Source organism: Mesoplodon densirostris, chromosome 11 (genome assembly GCF_025265405.1).
Source record: "Mesoplodon densirostris isolate mMesDen1 chromosome 11, mMesDen1 primary haplotype, whole genome shotgun sequence".
In the NCBI taxonomy this organism is placed as follows: Eukaryota; Metazoa; Chordata; class Mammalia; order Artiodactyla; family Ziphiidae; genus Mesoplodon; species Mesoplodon densirostris.
Genome location: NC_082671.1, coordinates 67,348,423 through 67,368,855, shown reverse-complemented (window position 1 = coordinate 67,368,855; position 20,433 = coordinate 67,348,423). Strand labels below are relative to the sequence as shown.

The 20,433-nt window shown below is 46.4% G+C and overlaps 1 protein-coding gene across 1 annotated transcript in view; it reads left to right on the top strand.

The window, feature by feature from the left end:
* Window positions 1–231: 231 nt before the first annotated feature.
* SREBF2 (sterol regulatory element binding transcription factor 2) overlaps window positions 232–20,433 on the top strand; it is a 62,569-nt gene continuing 42,367 nt past the window's right edge. The window contains exon 1 of the mRNA XM_060114245.1: window positions 232–453. Coding sequence (XP_059970228.1) covers window positions 366–453 — 88 coding nt within the window. The 5' untranslated portion in view covers window positions 232–365. The remainder of the gene's footprint in view (window positions 454–20,433) is intronic.

The following is a 20,433-nucleotide window of genomic DNA, read 5'->3' as shown; positions in this document are numbered from 1 at the left end:
TGAGGACCTGGAGGCTTCTCTTCGCATTCGCTAAGAGGCCGCCAGGGGAGGGGCCTCGATATGCAAATCTGAGCTGCTGATCGTTGACGCGCCATCACCCCACGCGCCGCTTCGCGCGCCTATTGGCCAGGACAAGCCTGGTCCCATTGACAACAAACAAGGGGGCGCGCGCGGCCTGGGGGCGGGGCCACAGAGGGCGCGGGTTGGGGCGGGGCAATCCCGCCCCGCCCCGCCCGCGCGGCGCAAACATGGCGGAGGCTGGCACCGGCCGGTGAGGCGGTAGGGTGTCATGGGCGGTGACGGCGGCACCGCCCCCGCGTCTCCCTGAGCGGGACGGCAGGGGTTCCTCTGCACCGAGCCGGGCGATGGACGGGAGCGGAGAGCTGGGGGGTCTGGAGACCATGGAGACGCTCACGGAACTGGGCGACGAGCTGACCCTGGGGGACATCGACGGTGAGTGGTGGGTGGGTGGGTGGGAGTGCGGGGGCGTGCGGGGAGGAAGGGGTTACGGCGGCGCGCGCGGGTGCGCGTGCGCCCACCCCCCGGCAGCCCCGTCTCGCGCGGGAAGACCCGGCAGGCGCGGTCGACCCGGCTGTCCCCATCCCTTCCGGGCGCTGTGGGTTTGAGCCCCGCCCGGCCGTTCCGCTCGGGCAGGCCGCGGGATCTGCTTAGGGGCGGCTCGTGTCCGGAAGCACGGCGAGGGTTGTGGGGCCGGGAACGCGGAGCCGGGGGCGTCGCGGGGCCCTGGCGGGAGCAGCCAGAGGAGAGCGCGCGGCCGCTGCCTCCTTCGCGCTCCTACACGCGCGGTGCGAGGTCACGCTTGCCCGCCCAGTGGCTCCGCGTCGCACCTGTCACTCCACTCCCGGCCGCGTGGGCGGCTTTGGGATTCCCCGGGCCGGGACCCCAGGCTCTGCGCCCTCACCCCTGGTCTTCTCGGGGTTGAAACAGGGCCGAGTCTCCTGGCGCCTGGGAAAACTTTGGGCAGCGAGCGGCTGCAGAAGCAAGTTGCTGATGAAGCGAGCGGTGGCGGCGGAGTGTGGACGCATCTCTCCGGGATAGACACCCGGGCGCTCCTGCTGTCGCGCTGCAAAGGGAGTTGAGCAGCAGGAATTTTGAGTTGTGGCCCCTCGGGGACAGGCTGGGGAGCGGGTGGCCTTTGTTCCGGCGACCTTAACAGCGGAGAGGAAGAGCTGGTAGGAGCACAGGGATCATTTTGTGATCACGGAACCCAAGGTTTGGAGAGGGTCAGCGACTTGCCCAAGGTCACCCAGCTGGTTACGGAGCACAGTTCCTGGGCCAGTGTTGGTGTCGCTGCTCCATCAAGTTTTCACCTGCTCCTTGGGGGCGAGGAGTCCAGTGAATAGGTTAGTCATCATAATAATAACTCTGAATAGGTGGGCTCTTCTGATATTCTAGGCCCCAAACGCTTAAATTGTTTGACTTATTCCTTACTACAGTCCCTTGAGATAGATACTCTTTTTGCTCCCATTTTACAGGAGAGTGAGGCCTGAAGATGTTAACTTGTTTAAGGTCACTCATTTTAGATTGTCCAGAACCCATACTCTTAATCAGTAACTCAGGTGCGTTGTGCTCTTGAGTTTACAAAGTGCTTTCATGTCCAAGATCTCACTACAGCCTTGCAGGCAGGTATGATGACTACAGTCTGATTATACAGATGAGGAAACCGAGGCAGCAGAAGATTCTCTTCCAGGGGAAGAGATAGTGGCAACAGCTAATTGGAAAGAATCCGTTTCCCATTTTGCTTCTGTAACATTTCACCCCTTGGCCTGACTTTGCTTTCTGATTTTGGTCATCCAGGCAGTGTGGTAAGACCCTTAAATGACGCCCCAAGTCTAACTACAGACTTTTCCACTGAATGCTCAGAAATACAGAAATGTGTTGACAAATGGGGGAGGGAGGTTCTTGGAACTTAAGGGCAGCTAATGTGTTTTTAGTACTTACGTGCCAGGCACCGTGTTAAGCAGTCATTGCACATTAATGTTCTCAATCCTTAACAAGTTCCATCAGGTAGAGACTGCTTGTTATACTACATTCATCCCCTCTTCATAGATCCTGAAACTGAGGCTCAAGGCAGTTCATTAACTTACCCAAGGTTACACAGCCAGTAAGGAGCATGTCCAAAGCTGCCTACTAGCAACCTCACAGAAAGAAATTCATGTGCATTCCAAAACTGATTCTTATTTGTCTTAATTTGTAATGTGTTAAAGTACCTGGTGGTTAAGTATTAACCTTATCCCTATAGATTTCTGAGTAATATGTATGTTGTGGAAACTACCACAGTGGTTCCGTGGCTTCACAGGGCTCCATATTAGATTTGGGGGAAAATGGCTCCCTGTCTTCACTGGTCAACAAGTACTCAAGTGCGAGCTGTAGGAACATGAAAAGATAGGAAAGATAGAATTTTATGGCTTTGTGGAGCTTGAGATGAATAATAATAAAACTGTAGTGCTGAGTATAGAACAGCGCACAGCTATGCAGAGCAGTTAGTGAAAGTAAGCGTGGAGGGAGCTTGATAAAGGCTGGCTTACCAGGAAGACCACACCAAGGAGATGGCCCTGGACCTGGGTCTTAGAGGAAAGAAGGGTTGGGTGGGCTGAAGGCCAGTGGTCTGCAGGTACAAATATCCCTGAAAACTTACCCATCCATCTCCCTCCAGAACGTCAGCCCCATGAAGGCCAGGGCCTTCATTTTGTTTCTTTCACATAGAATTAAATATTTGTGGGATGCCTGAATGGATCCAGGGACCTTGAGCTAGGCAGGATTCTAAGTTACACTCGACTCAGCCCTTGGTGTTGGGTTAGGTCAGAGCTGGCCAGCCCAGATTCTTCTAGGAGCTGGTTGGGTGAGGAAGAAGAGACGCTGTAGGTAGTGGGGGAGAGAGGGTATGTCCCACCTCGAGAGCGCATGCCAGCCTCTAGGAGGCAGCCATGTGGGTGTGAGCTGATGATCCTAAGAGGGTGATGGGATGGGGATAAGAAGTGGCCATTGTGCAAGGTGCTGGATGTGACAGGACATGGCCTCAGTGAAACTGGGCCCTGAAGGCAGAGCAGAGGTGGAATTCTAAGATCCCATTAAGGCTTTGACCCTGGGCATTGAGAGGGCTCAGAAGCCAGCAGGAAGAGCTGGTTTGGGGAGGTGATGAAAATTTGTCTTAAATGGACTGAAATTGAGGTGTTAGTAGGAAATGGGAGGCAGATAGGAGAAGGTTAAAACCGGGGATGGAGATTGAGGACTAGTCACCCACCCATATTGATGAGTTGAGTATAGAGGTGAGAGGAGAAGATGGAACCGGAGGGCAAATCAGGTGAGGGAAACGTAATAACCTAAGGGGAAGTGAGCTTTTTGAGGAGCAGTTAGTGGATGATATAGACAGTGCTGCAGAAGACAGCAAGGGTGACAAGGCCGTGAAAGGGCTCATGGGACTTGGCAATTAGGAGATCCACCTTTGACACAGCAGTCAGATGAGGTGGTCCAAGGCCAGGTAAACCAGAACGAAGTCAGGAGTGAGTGGGTGGTGGACAAGTAGAGGCAGCTGTTCTCCGTGGAGAAGGTTCAAGAAACTTTTCGGTGAGCTAATTTACTTTCTGTCCTCATGGATTTGCCTATTCTGAACATTTCATATAAATGCAGTCATACAATATGTGGCCTTCTTCACTTAGCATAACGTTGAGGTTCATCCGTGTTGTAGCACGGTGTTCCCTTATATGGATACACCATGTTTTGTTTATCCATTCATCAGTTGTTGGACATTTAGGTTGTTTCCACTTTTTGGCTATTATAAATGAAGCTGCTGTGAGCATTCGGGTACAGGTTTTTCTATGGACATATGTTTTCTTTTCTCTTGGGTAGATACTCTACGGTTTTTGTTGCTGTTTGTTTTTTCCTAGCGCTCATAGTAGCCCCATTTATTCACTTGCTTACTTTCCATGTTCCCGTAACTAATGCAGCCTTAAATCTTGTGACAGAAACTCAGTTTGGTGGTCAGTTCCTTTTATCGCCCTTGTTGGTGTCTCTCCTGGAGCCTTCCCTCTTTTGGCCCCATCTGATGCTTGTCTAGGTCTGCTGTTTCGCACTTATCCTGGGTCTACCCTTAACCATCACCTGGGGTCGGGGGCGATGTTGAAGGCCTTGTTCCCTAGTTCTTGTTTTTTTTTTACTCCCTTGTTTTGTTGGAGCACATCCTCCAGTAGCTTCCTAAGGAAGTGTACTTTAGAGGTAAATTTGGGGGGCTTTACCTCTCTAAAAATATCTTTATTCTGACGTCTCCAATTTGATAGTTTGGGTGGGTTTAGAATTTTAGGTTGAAGGCATTGCCTCATTGTTTTCTAGCTTCCAGTAGTTGAGAAATCTGATACCATTTTGATTCCTGACCCTCTGTGTGTGACATGTTTTCTCTGAAAACTTGTGGGCTCTTTTCTTTGTCCTTGGTGCTCTGAACTCCACGATGATGTCCACTGATGGGCTGGGCTGTCAGTCACTGTCCCTGCTTGGTGGGCTCTGAAGGGCTCACAAAGTCAGATACCTACATTCATGCAGTCCTCCTGCTGGTAGCCCACCCTGTACCCTAGGCTGCAGAGTAACTTGCTGTTCCTGAGCCTTTGGGTGGCACCGTCTTGGGCCTCTGCTGGCTTCTCCCGGCAGTCAGTTCCATCTGGCACTGGGGAGGCGCTCTGTAAAGGTGTGTCTAACGCAGAAAGGAAGGCGCTTCAGGTTGAGGCGTTGGGTGGGCCCCTAGTCGAGGTGTCCATATCACTGGGAAGATTGGAGTGGCCAGCCTGTGTCGGGGAAGGTGTGGCCAGCACACCGCTGGCAGGAAGGCGAGGAGACGGGTAGAAACTGGCTTCATGTTTCTCCAGTGAGTCATACTTCGGAAAAACTGCTCAGTGAGGTGAAGCAGAGATCTACTTTTTACCCCTTTTTGAAGATGTAAGCTTTCTCTTGACACTAGAATATATATCACTGTTGCTAGTGTTTGGCTTGAAAGAGGTGCTGCTGCTCTTAGCTTATGTATTATCTACCAGTTATTAGCGCCTGGCCTCATCCGGTTCCATTTCGTGGGATGCATCCTCTAGGGTTGCTCAGACCACTGAACCAGTCTCCTGGGGTTTCTCCTTCTTCCTGGGTCTGTTTGGTGTCGCCCTTGACAAACATTGTTGCATTCACACCCGGGCCTTTGGTCCAATGTTCTTGAGCGCTGCCTACCTCTCATGTCAGTCTTTTCTGTCATTCTCATACTCAGCTCAGGTCTTGGCATTTTTTCTTGGCATTTTTTCAAAAGTGTATTTTTGCGCCTATATCGAATAGATCTTTTCTTTCCTCAATTTCACAATTTAAAAAAGAAGTTCTTAAGCAACTTTATTCACACGGCGCTCCCTGAATATCCAGTTGTCTACCCTGCTGGATTCTTGTCTGAACTTTATTAACGTGCACATGAAATGTTACAGCATTTTCACTTACAGGTTGCTGTATGTTGAAACAGTTGAGGTATAATTGCCTGTGATCCAGTGTAATTCATCTGAGGGGGCAAATACCTATCCACGTCCCTGTGGAACATTTGCATCATTGGCAGTTTTTCCCTAACATAAGTACTGTTGCCCTGAACACAGACAAGCAGATCACTTTGGAGTTAGTTCGTCGGTGCGTGTTTCTCGTCAAGGACTCTTCAAGTGAAGAGCTGGGTGACATCTCTGACACACCGCCAGCTGTAGCCCTTTTCCTTTTTTAAAGCTTTCCCAGTGTTACACAGTACTGCGGTCATTGGAACTTACCACCTGGAAAATACTTTAATTTTTTCAAAAAGGTGATACATTCATATGGCAAAATAAAACGTACGAAAGGGTACTGTGAAAAGTCTTGCCCCCAGCCCTGTCACCCTCTGCTTAGGGCCCACAACCCCAAGTTATTAATTTTTTAGTTTCTTTTACATCCTTCAAAACTTAATGCAAATAGAAGCAAATAACAAGTATGGATTTTCATTTTTGCCCCCCTTTTTATTTTTCACAAATAGCATGCTATAAGCTGTGTTCTTCTGCAGCTTACCCTTTTTTTTTTTTTCACTTAACAATGTATCTTAGAGATCTTTCCAGTCTTTTTCACTGCTGCATGGTTTTCCGTTGTATGGATGCACTGTAATTAATTCATCCAGTCCCTTTTTGATGGACATTTGAGGGTGTTTCCAGTCTCACTATGAAAAACAGGCTGTGGCGAATAGCTGTGTAAATTCATCATTTCACACATGTACAGGTGTTGGAGCAGGATAAATGACCAGAAGTGGGTTTGCTGTGTCAGGGTGGGGTGATGATATCTACACCATAGGTGCTGTAAGAGTCAAATGAGATAAAACATATGAAAGGAAGGGGCAGGAACTAACATTCTCTTCTGGCTCATTTGTGGTTTTGATAGATCCTGTCAAACTGCCCTCCGCACTGGATGTACCAGTTTACTCCCCCACCAGTGTGGAGGAGAGGGCCTGTCCTTCTCAGCTTCCGGCTAGAGTCTGGAACTCTAGTCCCTTATTCTGCCTGTCTCTTTGCCACATGTGTGCCAGTTAAGGGCTCATGCTGCCCCAGCCCTCCAACAATGCACACGTACAGACCCCTCTGTCCTGGCCTCCTGGTTCCTATACTTGAGACCACTGGACAGTCAGTGGGCAGCAGCCAACTTTCTGAGCAATCCCTTCCTGTGCCTCTGATGTTCCCTTTGCTTGCCCAGGACCCTAGTGGGCGCGACTGTTTTACTCCTCTGCTGCCTTTGGTCTCTTGCAATGATCCTTTGTCTGGTTTGCTTGCTCTCCATACTTTTAAAATTGCTCCTGAAGGTACAGCAGCAGTTCCTTATTTTCAGCCCTCTGCCTTGGGGGACTTGAAAAATGACTTCTTGCTTTACATTGTTTCAGTGGGACTCTCTTCTGTCTGGGTTCCTTTTCTTGGTGTCTTGGTGGCAGCCCTTGCTGCCCCAGAATTTCAGTGCATCCTCCATCCAAGCCTAAAAATTCTTTGGGGCTCTCCATTCCTGTAAATAGTGTTCTGGAAGTTGCTTCCTTTCATTCTAATTCTCTTCAGACCACCTTTCACCAACATCTGCAGACGTTTTAGGAAATGCCCTTTTGTTATGAATAGCCTCATTTCTCACAATACTTTTCTTTGAACTTTTAAAAGTCAATTGTGGTAGTTTTTCTGAGCTAGTTGGGTGGGCTTTCTGTGATTATTTGTTGGGCAGGACTGAAATTGACTTGTGATTGCTGTTTTCCATTGTGTGATTCTTCTTACAGACATATACTGTATTTGATAATGAATATGGGACCGTTTCATCTTGATCCTACAGGTTTACTGTCATTTATCCTGAGGTGCATCAGTTCTCTAGGTGAAGGTGACTGTCTTATTCTTTATTAATTACTGACTGTCTCTGCAGTCACCGCTACTTTTCCATCCTTCATCAGGTTTTGAAATCACACTGTAGGCAGCACCCGCTGCGTGCCCAGTACCGTGTCTGGTTAGACCTGCAGTTAAGACCCTTACAGAGGGCCTGTTTTGTGCTGGGCTCTGGGTACAGCAGTAGCAGTGTAAGCAAGGTCCCTATCCTCGCACAGTGTGTATGGCCCTTTACCTACATTGTCTTTTGCTCTTAATTTTTTCTTCAAGTCCACGGTGTGTTACAGATGAAGAAACTGAGACCCAGATCACAACTAGTAAGTCATAAAATGGTGACCTCGGTCCACACGAGTCCAACTCCAAAACCCATGTACTTTTCCTCTACTCCGTGCCAAATCCCCATCTGATGTAGCGGGCTTCAGAGTTGTGAACACAAGGTGGAGTGGTGGGCTGAGGCTGGAGAGACCCAGGATCCTCTGCTCAGGTACACATTCAGACCACATGTGTTTATCAGGAAGGGTCTGCCCTGTGCTGGGCACTTCAAGTGACTTCCCCTGGGTCCTGCAGCACTTCTCTAAGCCTTAGTTTCTGCTGTGGGGTGGGGAGTGGGGATGTCTGCATCACAGGTGTTGTAAGACTTGAGTGAGCTACAGCACATAAAAGGAAGAGGGCAGAAAATAACATTCTCTTTGACTCTGAGAATGAATGAGGAACTACAATTTGCAAGTTGACTCTTAGGACCAAAGGCCCTTTTTTAGAATACAGTTTTGGAATGTTTGTTCTTTTCCTTTTGAAAGGGCTTTCGTCGGGTGGTAGATGGGGCACAAAGGAGCAGTCACAGAACAGGGTAAAGTGTTCCACTTCTGGACCACAAGCCTCGAGGGTTAAACTTTGTTGACATGATGGAATTTTTTAAAGAGTAGCAGATCCCAGAGCCTGGGCCTCAAAGTAAGGCTCTCTGGGGAACCTGTGTTTAGAAACTAATCCTAAACCATTGAAGGGCTTGGAAACTGGAAAACAGAACTCTTTCTGCATCTCTCAGGCCTTTGGAATTGCTAATGAATACATGTCTAAATGCCCCTTACAATCTGGCTTCTGCATCTGGTCTGTTGGGTTCAGGGTCTAGTTTGGAACAGTGATGAAATTCCTCCAGCTGCTGAACCAGATGTGGAACTGCCTTGTTAAACTGGTGTCTTCTTGGCTCAGGCCCTCACCATCCCATAGCAACAAGTGGAAATAATGCTTCTTCCTAAGTGTGAACATTCCTACGAGGCCTTACACTTTACAGAAGTCCTTCTGATACATTTGTCTTCCTAACAGTGCTGTGAGGCGCTTGATTTTTATATCCATTTATATCCATTTTGCAGATGAAGACATAGAGACAGATAAAATGATTTGCCCAAGGTTTACTGGGCTCATGAAGTGGAGTCAGGAGCTGAACTTGGGCCTTCTGACATGGGCTCCTGTACTCTTCCCTGCCCTGTGGGAATGAGGTAGGAGATGCTCTGACTCAGGAAGCCTGTCTAGGAGCACCTGTTTTGGTCAGAAGTTGTTTTAAAATTTAATTTAAAAAATTTTGTTCATTCCAGTTCAGCGTGAGTATCCACTACATTCGCAGTACATCACTAGACTCTGGGGTATTAGAGATGAATGAAACAGTCCCAACTTTCACGGAGCTGACATCTAAGCAGCCAGTCAGAATACAAAGCAAAATGCAGAAGAGGCCAGAACAGAGAAATAAACTCCAAGTTTTTGGAGCACTAAGGAAGGGAAGTAGGAAAATCTTCACAGAGACTTTGGCATTTGAGCTGAGTTGTGAAGGGTGAGTGAACAGCATATTAGAAAGGAGAATTTGGAAAGGCAAGATGTTCATTTTGACAGAGCTGGACCAAAGTTGGGAATAATTTGTCATGTTCTGGGCATATGTGATTCAGTGTGGCCATAGTACAGTGTAGAACAGAGGGTCTCAAACTTTAATATGCCTAAGAGCCCCACCAGGGTACAGACACTTTGAAAGGCTTGACCACCGTGCTCAGGTGATTTGCAGGCTATACTCTTGATGACTGTTGTTTGTTGTCTTCCTCAAACACAGCTTTGATCAGGTCCCTCTCCTGCTTCAGTGTATCCTGTGTCAGTCAGGAGGCTTGGTGGTAAGCAGTGGAAGCGACCTCTGGCTAGCTCAAACAGAAAAGGAGTTTATTGGAAGCATGGTGCATGGACTGATCAGAAAACCTGGAGAGTCAGACTTGGAACATGGGCTGGAGCCAAGGGCAGCTCAGCAGCAGAGTCCAGCTGAGGATAGCCTGGAGCAACCTGTTTAGGACTGCGCTGCCTCAGTGACCTCTGCTTTGTCTCTGCTTCCTGGGGTCATTCCTGCAAGAGTCATGTTCCTGGTGGGATCATGCATTCATCAGAGCCGACTGGCAGGAAGCCTTACCACCAAGACCACCCAGTGGGCATTCTCCAAAAGGAAGATCAGGGTGCTGATGGGAGGGTCGGGTTGAAGGATGACAGACAAAACAAAAGTCACAGATGTCCTCTCTGTTTTCTGTGCTGTGCCGTAGGGCGCCGTTAAGGCCTTTCACAACTTAAGTGTAAGCGGCTCCACCTCTCCGCTCTGTTCCCCGTGCTGTCCGCTGTACCTCCTTCCAGGACATTTCCTGGTGCTGTGGTTTTGCTCAGATTGTTTCCTTTGCCTGTAATACGTGTCCCTCTCTCTAACTCATTAAAGTCTCTTCACCCTTCTAGGCTCCACTTTCACTGCCTGCCAGGATGGGTCAGTCCTCTCTCTCTGCCCTCTGATAGCCCTTTCTTTGTAAGGCACCTGTCTGTTCTCGCCCTTGTCATAGTTTGTGGAGTTGGTTGGATTTCTCCGTCTTCCCTGTGAGGATGGGGGGTGGGAAGGGAAACAACACTTCGGAGCCCTTCTTCTATGCTGGGTCCCACTCCCGGCACTGCAGTGCACAGTTGTATGCGCGTGCTGGGTGGCTGTTTGTAGCATGATTTAATAACCTGCTTTGCAAGTAGTATTTTTGTCCTTAGTCTGAGGGAGATTTGGGGGTGTGGTAATGAATGGAAGGGTACGTTGGTGAGTCGTTGGGGGTCTTTCACTTTTGCCTGAGTGCTTTAAGGACTGAAAAAGGTTGAGATCCCCAGCTCTGGAGACTCTACCCGCAGGAGGACAGTTCAGGTGAAGAAGTGGCTTTTGCCAGACTTTGTGGACACTCGGTCACCTGGCATTGTGCGCCGCCAGGCCCTCGAACAGGATTGTGTGGGAGCGCTCCCTGGAGTCTTAATCTCTGTCTGTTGCTCAACTTTTAGTCTCCTGTTCCGGGAGAGTGAAAGAGAGGACAGTGCGATGCGGGTGGGAGCAGACGAAGAGCTGGGCGCTGCAGCACACCTGGGGTGACACTCCTTCCCTTGCCCGCCGGGGGTGTTCGTTCTCATTCGAGAACCGGGCTCTTACTGAGCATCTGTCTGATGCCAGGCTCTGTCTGGTGACGTCTATGCAATAATAGAAACGAAGCATCTGTCCAGTATGGTGGCTAAGCGCTTGACTCTAAATCCCAGCTCTGCCACCTGCTGACTGCGTGACATTAGACAAGTTACTTGGTTGAGAATCTGCCTGCTCATGCAGGGGACATGGGTTCGAGCCCTGGTCCAGGAAGATCCCACATGCCGCGGAGCAACTAGGCCCGTGAACCACAACTACTGAGCCTGCGCGTCTGGAGCCTGTGCTCCGCAACGAGAGGCCGCGATAGTGAGAGGCCCGTGCACCGCGATGAAGAGTGGCCCCCGCTTGCCACAACTAGAGAAAGCCCTCACACAGAAACGAAGACCCGACGCAGCAAAAATAAATAAATTAATTAATAAGCTCCTACCCCCAACATCTAAAAACAAACAAAAAAACTATTAAAAGAAAAAGTCCTGAGTTTAAAAAAAAAAAAAAAAAGACAAGTTACTTTAGCTCTCTGTGCCTCATCTTCCTTGTGTGTCAAGTGGAGGTGATAATGGCATCCATCTCAGTGTTGTGGAGATTAAGTGATGAAATCTGTGTGAAGTGCTTCATGTAATTGCTGACACATGGTAAGAGCTCAGGAAACATGAACGATTACTATTTTTTTTATTACTGCTAGTAATTGGCTTGAGTTTTTTCTTAATTGTTGTTCTCAAAGTCTGTTCTTGACCTCTTTCTAAAAGCAAGCATTTCAAAGCAATAAATGGAATAAGATGGACAGCCTTTCAAACGGGGAGTGTCAACAAATCTGATGCCTTTAATTTGGTGTTGGGTAAGGGCTGGAGGCCTGGGTTCCCGGCCAGGACACAGGATGGGACTGTCGCATGAGTGGGGACATTCTAGAGCCCAGTTGCTGTGAGGTGGGGCAGCCCCAGGGGTAGAGGGACTCCTGAGAGGAAGCCCCCCAGTGTGCTTGTTGGGGCGACTTCTGGAGCAGGGTGCCTGCAAAAAGAGCACCGGGCCTGGGCGAGGAGGGAGGAGGCTCCTGCCCCAGCCTCCCGCTCGCTGACTCACCTGCCTCGCACCCCGTCTTTGGACTTGGACTTGGACTTGTTTCTTCCTGTGTAACAAGCCCCACCACCATCACCACTTTCAGGCACTTCTGTGCCAGGCACTGTTCTAAGTGCTGTGCACAGAGTAACTCATTTAAAAGAGTGCTTGAAGCTACCTCACGGGGTGATTTGAATTGTATACCACGATGTGTGGAACTGCTAGCAAGGTGTTAAAAGCAGAAACAACTGGGGACTTCCCCGGCGGTCCGGTGGTTAAGACTCCGTCCTTCTAATACACGGGGCTCAGGTTCAATCCCTAGTCAGGGAACTAAGATCCCGCATGCCATGTGGCACGACTTACAACTGGGTGACACTGCTAATGAAGTTCTTTTCTAGTAAAGAAAAAGAAATCACATTTAAACTTTGTCTATAAATACACCCATACTCACACACAAACATGAGATAAATCACAGTAAAAATCAACAACAGAAGCTTTTTAAGCAACATACTCCCAACAGGGTCCTCTTGCGTCACGTGCCGTTTTTCATCCCAACCCTCAGTAGCTGGCCCTGGCAAGTGTTTACACGGGGCTTCTTTGCCAGAACATGTGCCTCTTGAAGGTGTTCAGTTTTGTGTCTGGCACACGGTAGGCTAAGTTAATGTTTGTTGAATGCATGTCTTAAGGGATGTGTCTTCATTGATTTGTTATTTATTTGAAGAAAGAGAGGTGTTCTAGAAAGGAGCATCTCGTCAAGGCAGAGGGTCTCATTTGGAGAATAATTTAATAATTTGGGAGGAAGGTATACTTGCGAAATGCAGTCAGGCAAAAACCTCTCTCCTCTCCTCCCCCGTGAGTCAGTTACATGGGTGTTGCCCTGAGATGAATCTTCTTCCATTAACATTGAACTTCATATTGAGAGTAATGAGATGGATTACATTAAGTGCCCCCCTCCACACACAGCCAGATTCCCCGTACTTTACTGTCACTCCAGGTCTGTCTTGCATCTTTCTCCCAAGTTGTAAAATCCAAGAAATATTTGTTTTGTAGGGGGAAATAGAGTGCATAGAGGGGAGACTCAGACAAACCTAAATAAGATATAAATTCAGATCTCAGCTCAGCCACTTTGTAGCTTACGTGAGAGGCTTGTGAAAGTAGTTTATCTTCTCTGAACCTTCTTTTCCTCACTTGTAAAGTAGAATAATACTAGCATCTGGGTTTGTGTAAAGTACTAAGTAGGTATCAGTGGTAGCTACTATCATGTTCACATAGAATTAATATGAAATTAATTTTAGTCATAACCACCTTCTGTGCATTTAAATAAAATATGAACTATAAATTTGATTTCTAATCAGAAAATAAGTTTTATTAGCTTTGTCACTGAGTTGTTTTTGCTTTTAAACATCAGTAATCTGACCATTGGCTTTTATTCAGAGGTTAAATTGGAATCTAACGTGGAGATGTCCCTTTTTCAAATGTTATGATAAAAAAGAAACTATGAAAAAGTCAAGTACATTTTATTATGTGCTGGACATATTTCTGTATATTAATATGCATCCATTGGAGTTTGGATTATTCCCATATTTATAAGTAAAGAAGCAGTCTCAGGGAGAGTAATGAATTTTCCAAAGGCAGCACAACAATGACATTACTAGATTCACAACCCAGTGCTGCTGATTCCACAGCCAGTTCTCTTTGAATTTAAACTTGGGAATCCCCATGCTGTTTGGCCTTCCAGTTAAGTCTTGGTTTACCTTTTTGACCTCCTGCTTTTCTACTTTAATATGATTCTTTGCCATACTTCCTTCACACAGTCCCTAAGAGGTAGGTGGCCTGTTTCCCAGTTTTCATATATAACCAGAACTTTTAATTGATTTTCAGAAGAGTCTCTTCCGCAGTTGATGAAGTTATCCTAGTTTTTGTTTTAGCTACTTTGATATTCTCCTCTCAAGTCAGAATTCAGCCCTAAGTTTTGGTTCAGAATGAGTCTTAATGAGCTCATGATGTCTGGGGACTCGGGGCAGGTCAGCAGCCCCTGTACAAACCAGAGTGAGCAGCTGCTAAGCCGCAGGGCTCCCCTTCCTAGAGCATTCTTGGACAACTCGCTGTGGCCTTTCCTTCTTTAATAAGGAGAAAGACCAAGTTCATTATCATGAGCTGCAGATCCCTTCATGATTTGGTCCTGACTGCCTGCCCAGCCTGGTGCACTCCAGCTGCCCATCATGCTGCTCAGGCCTGCAAGCCTTGGCTTATGGGTGTCCCTGGGCCTGGAATTCACCTTGCATCCCGATCCGCCTTCAGTCCAGCTTCTTCAGGAAGCTGCTCGACCTGCTGGAGTCAGTGGTTTTCTTGTATCCCCTCTGTCCTCCTCGTCTGCTGTGACAGTCACCACAGACCAGATTTGTCACTTTCACAAACTCCTTGTGGCCAAGGGGTGTTTTATCATCTCTGTGGGTCAGCACACAGTAGGTGTTCAACACATTTAAAACCTCTTGTATTTACATACCTACTTCACCAAAAGTGGAAGCTTTGCAGAAATTGCATAAATTTGTCCAGATTTTCCAGGGTAATCCAAATTTCAAAAATATCTTGTCCCATTGTGAGGTGGTGTCCCTTTCAGTTTTGGTTCAGAAAGCATGTTTGCCATTTTTATAGATTGCATGAAGGTTGCATTTGAGGGCATCTCAGTGAATCGATGCCAATTTTTTTTTTTTTTTTTTTTTTTTTTTTTTTTTTTTTTTTTTGCTGTACGCGGGCCTCTCACTGTTGTGGCTTCTCCTGTTGCGGAGCACAGGCTCTGGACGCGCAGGCTCAGCGGCCATGGCTCACGGGCCCAGCCGCTCCGCGGCATGTGGGATCTTCCCGGACCAGGGCACGAACCCGCTTCCCCTTCATCAGCAGGCGGACTCTCAACCACTGCACCACTAGGGAAGCCCGATGCCAATTTTTTAAACTACCAGAGTGCTTAGTGCCTGGAGAGGTACAGGGGAGTGGAAGATTTTGTCTAGGTGCTTGTAGAACACAAGATATAAGAAAAGCATTAAAAGGCTTCCCTGGTGGCACACTGGTTGAGAATCCGCCTGCCAAGGCAGGGGACACGCGTTCGAGCCCTGCTCTGGGAAGATCCCACATGCCACGGAGCAACTAAGCCCGTGCGCCACAACTACTGAGCCTGCGCTCTAGAGCCCACAAGCCATAACTACTGAGCCCACGTGCCGCAACTACTGAAGCCTGCTTGCCTAGAGCCCGTGCTCTGCCACAAGAGAAGCCACCACAATGAGAAGCCCGTGCACCACAACGAAGAGTAACCCCCGCTCTCGCAACTAGAGGAAGCCCGCGTGCAGCAACGAAGACACAATGCAGCCAAAAATAAATAAATTAATTAATAAATTTAAAAAAAAGAAAAGCATTAAAAAAACATATCTTACTGTATGTAATATGGCAAAATAAAAATTTTTAAGGTTAAAAACATACTCTTATACTAATATATCATCAGCACATACCAAAGATTTATTAACATTATTGAGAAAACCAGCAGGATGACCAGGCTGGAGTCAAGGGGAATGCAAGAAACTGATATGTACATAGTTGGAAAGAGATAAGATTGCACATTTAGATGCATAACTGGTTAATGTCCTACAGGGCAATAAAAACAAAGCTTTCAAGGTTATTTTTTTTTACCAGAGAGAAATCACTTGCAACTTGTTTATTTTCTACATGAGAACATCTAATTTTACAGATTGTGTGCCTAATCAGTAGTAAATAGGAAGTCAGACAACTTTATGTTTCCGTAGAGCATCAGATGACCTTTAAAGCATTGTCTAAACCAGAGTTTAGATAATGCTCTGGTATGACTTTAAAGAGAACTGTACTTTCTTTTTTTTTTTGGCTGTGTTGGGTCTTAATTGCTGTGCTGGGGCTTCCTCTAGTTGCGGCGAGCGGGGGCTACTCTTGGTTGCGGTGCACGGGCTTCTCATTGCGGTGGCTTCTCTTGTTGTGGAGCACGGGCTCTAGGCGCGTGGGCTTCAGTAGTTGTGGTTCACGGGCTTAGTTGCTCCGCAACATGTGGGATCTTCCCGGACCAGGGCTTGAACCCGTGTCCCCTCCATTGGCAGACGGATCCTTAACCACTGTGCCACCAGGGGAGCCCAGAACTGTACTTTTTTTAATTTCCCACATTTTCAAGTTTTAGACTTTTTTTTTTAACAAATAAATCACAGTTGGGTTCAAGAGCTAAAAGATGGCTGGATCTGAGGTAGAAAAGAGTCCTTGGTGAAAGAAATTGTAAGTCATTTTGAAATGGAATTGTGCAGTTAAAGGAAGAGGGCTGTAAGAAGCAGAAAGGGTAAGGCACCCCTCCCCCACCCCGCAAAGGCCTGTGCCAAAAAGGAAGGGAGTGGGTATTTTTCCAGGCTGGATGATGAGCTAAGGTGAGTGGGAAGTGAAATCCCCTGGAGTAGGAGGGAGCTATTGGTAGGAAGCTATGAAGCTCATGTTCAAGAAGTTTGATTTGCTTTGAAAGACTATTGGACCAACAAGATACTCAAAGAAGACGATTGTCACTGGGTTGAAGGCTGCGGTTGAAATCAAGGCAGGGTATGGAAGTGGAGCAAAGAGATAACAACTCTGTGACACTACGGAAGGAGTCCTGCCAGGGATTCATAGCGAACTCACGGCAGCGGAAAGAAGAAGAAAGAGCAATTGAAGGTAGTGCGGAAGGTCACTCTCTTCTGATTGAAACTCAAGAGCTGGCCCGGGTCTCCTGCTGTGTCGGACCAGAGAAGCCAGGACCGGCCAGCTGAGCTGGGGCCCTCTGGGGCTGCCCCTGATACCCAGCCTGGGCGGGTGGCGAGAGAGCCAGACAGAGCAGACCAGAGGCCATTTGAGAATGACTTGGCTTCTCTTTGTGTTTTCTTTTTCTCTTAATTTTCAAATATTTTATTTTATTATGTAATACTTGATATGTGCAAAGGAATATATGACACATTTGTGTGTGTTGTGGAGCACAAGCATTTAAGAACCCCACCTCCCCACCCAATTTCCCTTTGTGGTTTCTTTGCCAGTCAAAAGAGTTCAGTCATCCCTCGCTTAAAATATAGGATGCCCAGGTCCCTAGTTTGTCATCCTGTGTCATTCGGTGCCTCCTTCAGACTCCCTTTCCCCAAGATGGTGACCCAGAATTCCCTTGAAGTACACAATTCTGTCCCTGTGCTCTGAGCTTCTTACCAAATGGATGTGCCTCCTGGTGTTTGAGTGGAACAATTTTAAGGCAGCAGTTTGCCTGCTGTAACTGTCCCTCTGTTCCTTCTGTTATTGCTTGCATTTCAGGGCTTCTAGGTTGAAGGGTGTGGTTGACAGCCCAGCTCCTTACCTGCCCCTCTGGGTGACTTGAATGGGGATAACTGATGTTTTAGGTCCTGGGAAAGCAGTGGTGATCACAAACAGCAAAATGGTGGAAAAAGGAAGAGTTATCTTACTATTGACCCTCAGGCTTGATATGGGTCTGCATTTTATTTTATTATTTTTAATTTTAAGATTCTTTAATTATTAGAAAAAAATCATCCTAGGAGGGGGAGACAGGATCGTCAGCTTGAAAGCAGGATACTTGTTGCTCAAGAAGGATTCTTGCTGGGTATTAGATTTGTGTTTACCTCCCTATCCCCCACTGGTTATGGTCCATCTCACTCCCAACAGCCTTACACATCACACACCATGCTTCTGTGTTCTTAGGTTTGTTGGGCAGACCTAATGTGAAAAGATGAAATGAACAAAAGTAACTGAAGAAAGTTTAGGTCGATATCCTTATGATCTTTGGGTTAGAAACCATGTAATTTTACTGCACAGGACTGAAATTGTTCTGCTGTAATGCAACATACACATTCCTAAAAATTACCGCACTATGCAAAATTACACAGTAAAAACCACAGGGCTTATGGGGAAAGTGGGGTTAGAGTCATAACACTCAAAAACTTCATAGGTGGGCTTCCCTGGTGGCGCAGTGGTTGAGAGTCCACCTGCCGATGCAGGGGACACGGGTTCGTGCCCCGGTCCAGGAGGATCCCACATGCCACGGAGCGGCTGGGCCCATGAGCCATGGCCGCTGAGCCTGCGCGTCCGGAGCCTGTGCTCCGCAACGGGAGAGGCCACAACAGTGAGAGGCCCTCGTACCGCAAAAAAAAGACAAAAAAAATACAACTTCATAGGTGACCAGAAAAGAGAGAGAAAAAATAAGTAGGCATTCTAAAAAAAAAAATAAGGAGGTACAAACTACCATGTATAAAATAAATAAACTACAAGGATATATTTATTTTACAGCACAGGGACTATAGCCAATATTTTATAATAACTTTAAATAGAGTATAATCTATAAAGATTTTGAATCACTGTGTTGTACATCTGAAACTAACATTGTAAATCAACTATAGTCCAATAAAAAAATTAAAATTAAATGGTAAAAATAAATAAAAAAATAAGATAGGACCCCCTAAACAGCACAGATGTTAAGTGGCTAAGAAATGTATAACTACCACAATAAATGTAGCACTCTACCTTAAAAAAGACCTGAGGTTTGCTTGTGGAAGTGGGCGTTGGAAGGTTACAGCTCGCAAGTTATTGTGAAGTGATGGAAGGAAGGCTTTCTGAAGTCGGATGGAAATTTCTGACCCCAGATGTGGAGGGATATAGCTCATAACGCATACAGGTGATCTGACAAGCTGATGGATGTTTGAAGTGTGTGCATTTTTTGTTTTCCTGTGTGTCTCATTTCAGCTGGGTATGGTTTTTTGCGTTTTTTAGTGTTTCTTTCATGCATAAGTAAACACGAAATTTATGTTATGCCCAAATTATTCCCTAATATATCCAATGCGTTGGAACAAATCTGAATTTTCCAAAAAAAAAAGTCAAAGCAAAACTAACTGTCAGAAACCACTGTGTATAACATGTACTAGCTAATACTAAGTGCCAGGCACTGTGCTGTAGATTCCATGTGAATTATCTCTCAACAACATGACGAGTTAGATATAATTGTTAGCCACATTTTATAGGTGAGAAAACCGTGGCTCAGAGAGGTAAAACTTGGCCCAGGTTACAGCGCTAGGCCGGGGTAGCTCTCAGTGAGTATGCCATTCTCTTTCCTGAGCAAAAAAAAACAAAACAACAACAACAAAAAAAAACCCCAACAAAGTGGGGCAAATATTTGAAAATATATAAGAGCGAGCAAATATCCATAATATATGAAAGTTTTAAAAATCACTAAAAAGAGACAAATAGCCCAGTAGAAAAATGAACAGAGGTCAAGAGCAGGCAATTTACAAAGAAGGAATACAAATGGCCAATAAAATGGGGGTTGACGTTTGACCTCATTTAATACGCATTCATGTAAATTAGAACAGTTAGATGTTGTTTTTACCCACTATCAAATGGATAGAAATATTGGGTTGGCCAAGAAGTTCGTTCGAGTTTTTCCATAAGACGTTACAGAAAAACTTGAATTTTTTGGCCAGCCCATTAAATGCGGGGAAACACTGGCAAGTGTATAGATTGTTGTAACCTTTCCAAAGTATATATACCTGTCATTTGACCCAGCCATCTAATTTCTAGAAATTTATCCTAAGAAAATAATCAGATAAATGGGAAAAGATGCTTGTTCAAAGATTTTTGTCAGAGTTGTTAATAATGCTGAAAAGATGAAAGCACTCATCCATCATCACTAAGTGGTTAAAGTCTGGTGCATTAATATAATACAGTACAATGTATTGTTCCCAAAGGGAGCAGGGACAAAATAGCATCTTCAGCATGATCCCATTTTTATAAAACCATCCTACACATGTGCACACTTGTGTTTGCAAGCAAGCCTTGTATAGGAAGAAGTCTAGAAGGATACACATCAAAACACTGGCGGTAGATGTCTCAGGGTGGTGGAATTGCTGGATGATTTTTTTTTTTTTTTTTTTTTTTTGGCTGTGTTGGGTCTTTGTTGCTGCACGCGGACTTTCTCTAGTTGCGGGGAGTGGGGGCGACTCTTCTTTGCGGTGTGCGGGCTTCTCATTGCGGTGGCTTCTCTTGTTGGGAGCACGGGCTCTAGGCGCGTGGACTTCAGTAGTTGTGGCACACGGGCTCAGTAGTTGCAGCACACAGGCTCAGTTGCTCCGTGGCAGGTGGTATCTTCCCAGACCAGGGCTCAAACCCGTGTCCCCTGCATGGGCAGGCAGATTCTCAACCACTACACCACCAGGAAAGCCTTGCTGGATGATTTTTATTTTTTACTTTTTCATTTAACTTTTTCTAAATTTTTTGGTAGCGAATGTTACTTTTATCATTTAAAAAAGAAAATTATTTTAAAACATTGTCTAACACAAGATCCATAATAAATTCAAAATATAAGAATAAATGACTTCTGTAAAAGTAGTTCTTCTAGCACCTAACAGGGCTAGGTAACAAATACCCATTGAAAGAATTTTTGACTGACTGCAGTTTGGAGACAACGTTACCCCATTTGGGGCTTCCGATTCTTTATTCTTGACCAGAATTAATCTG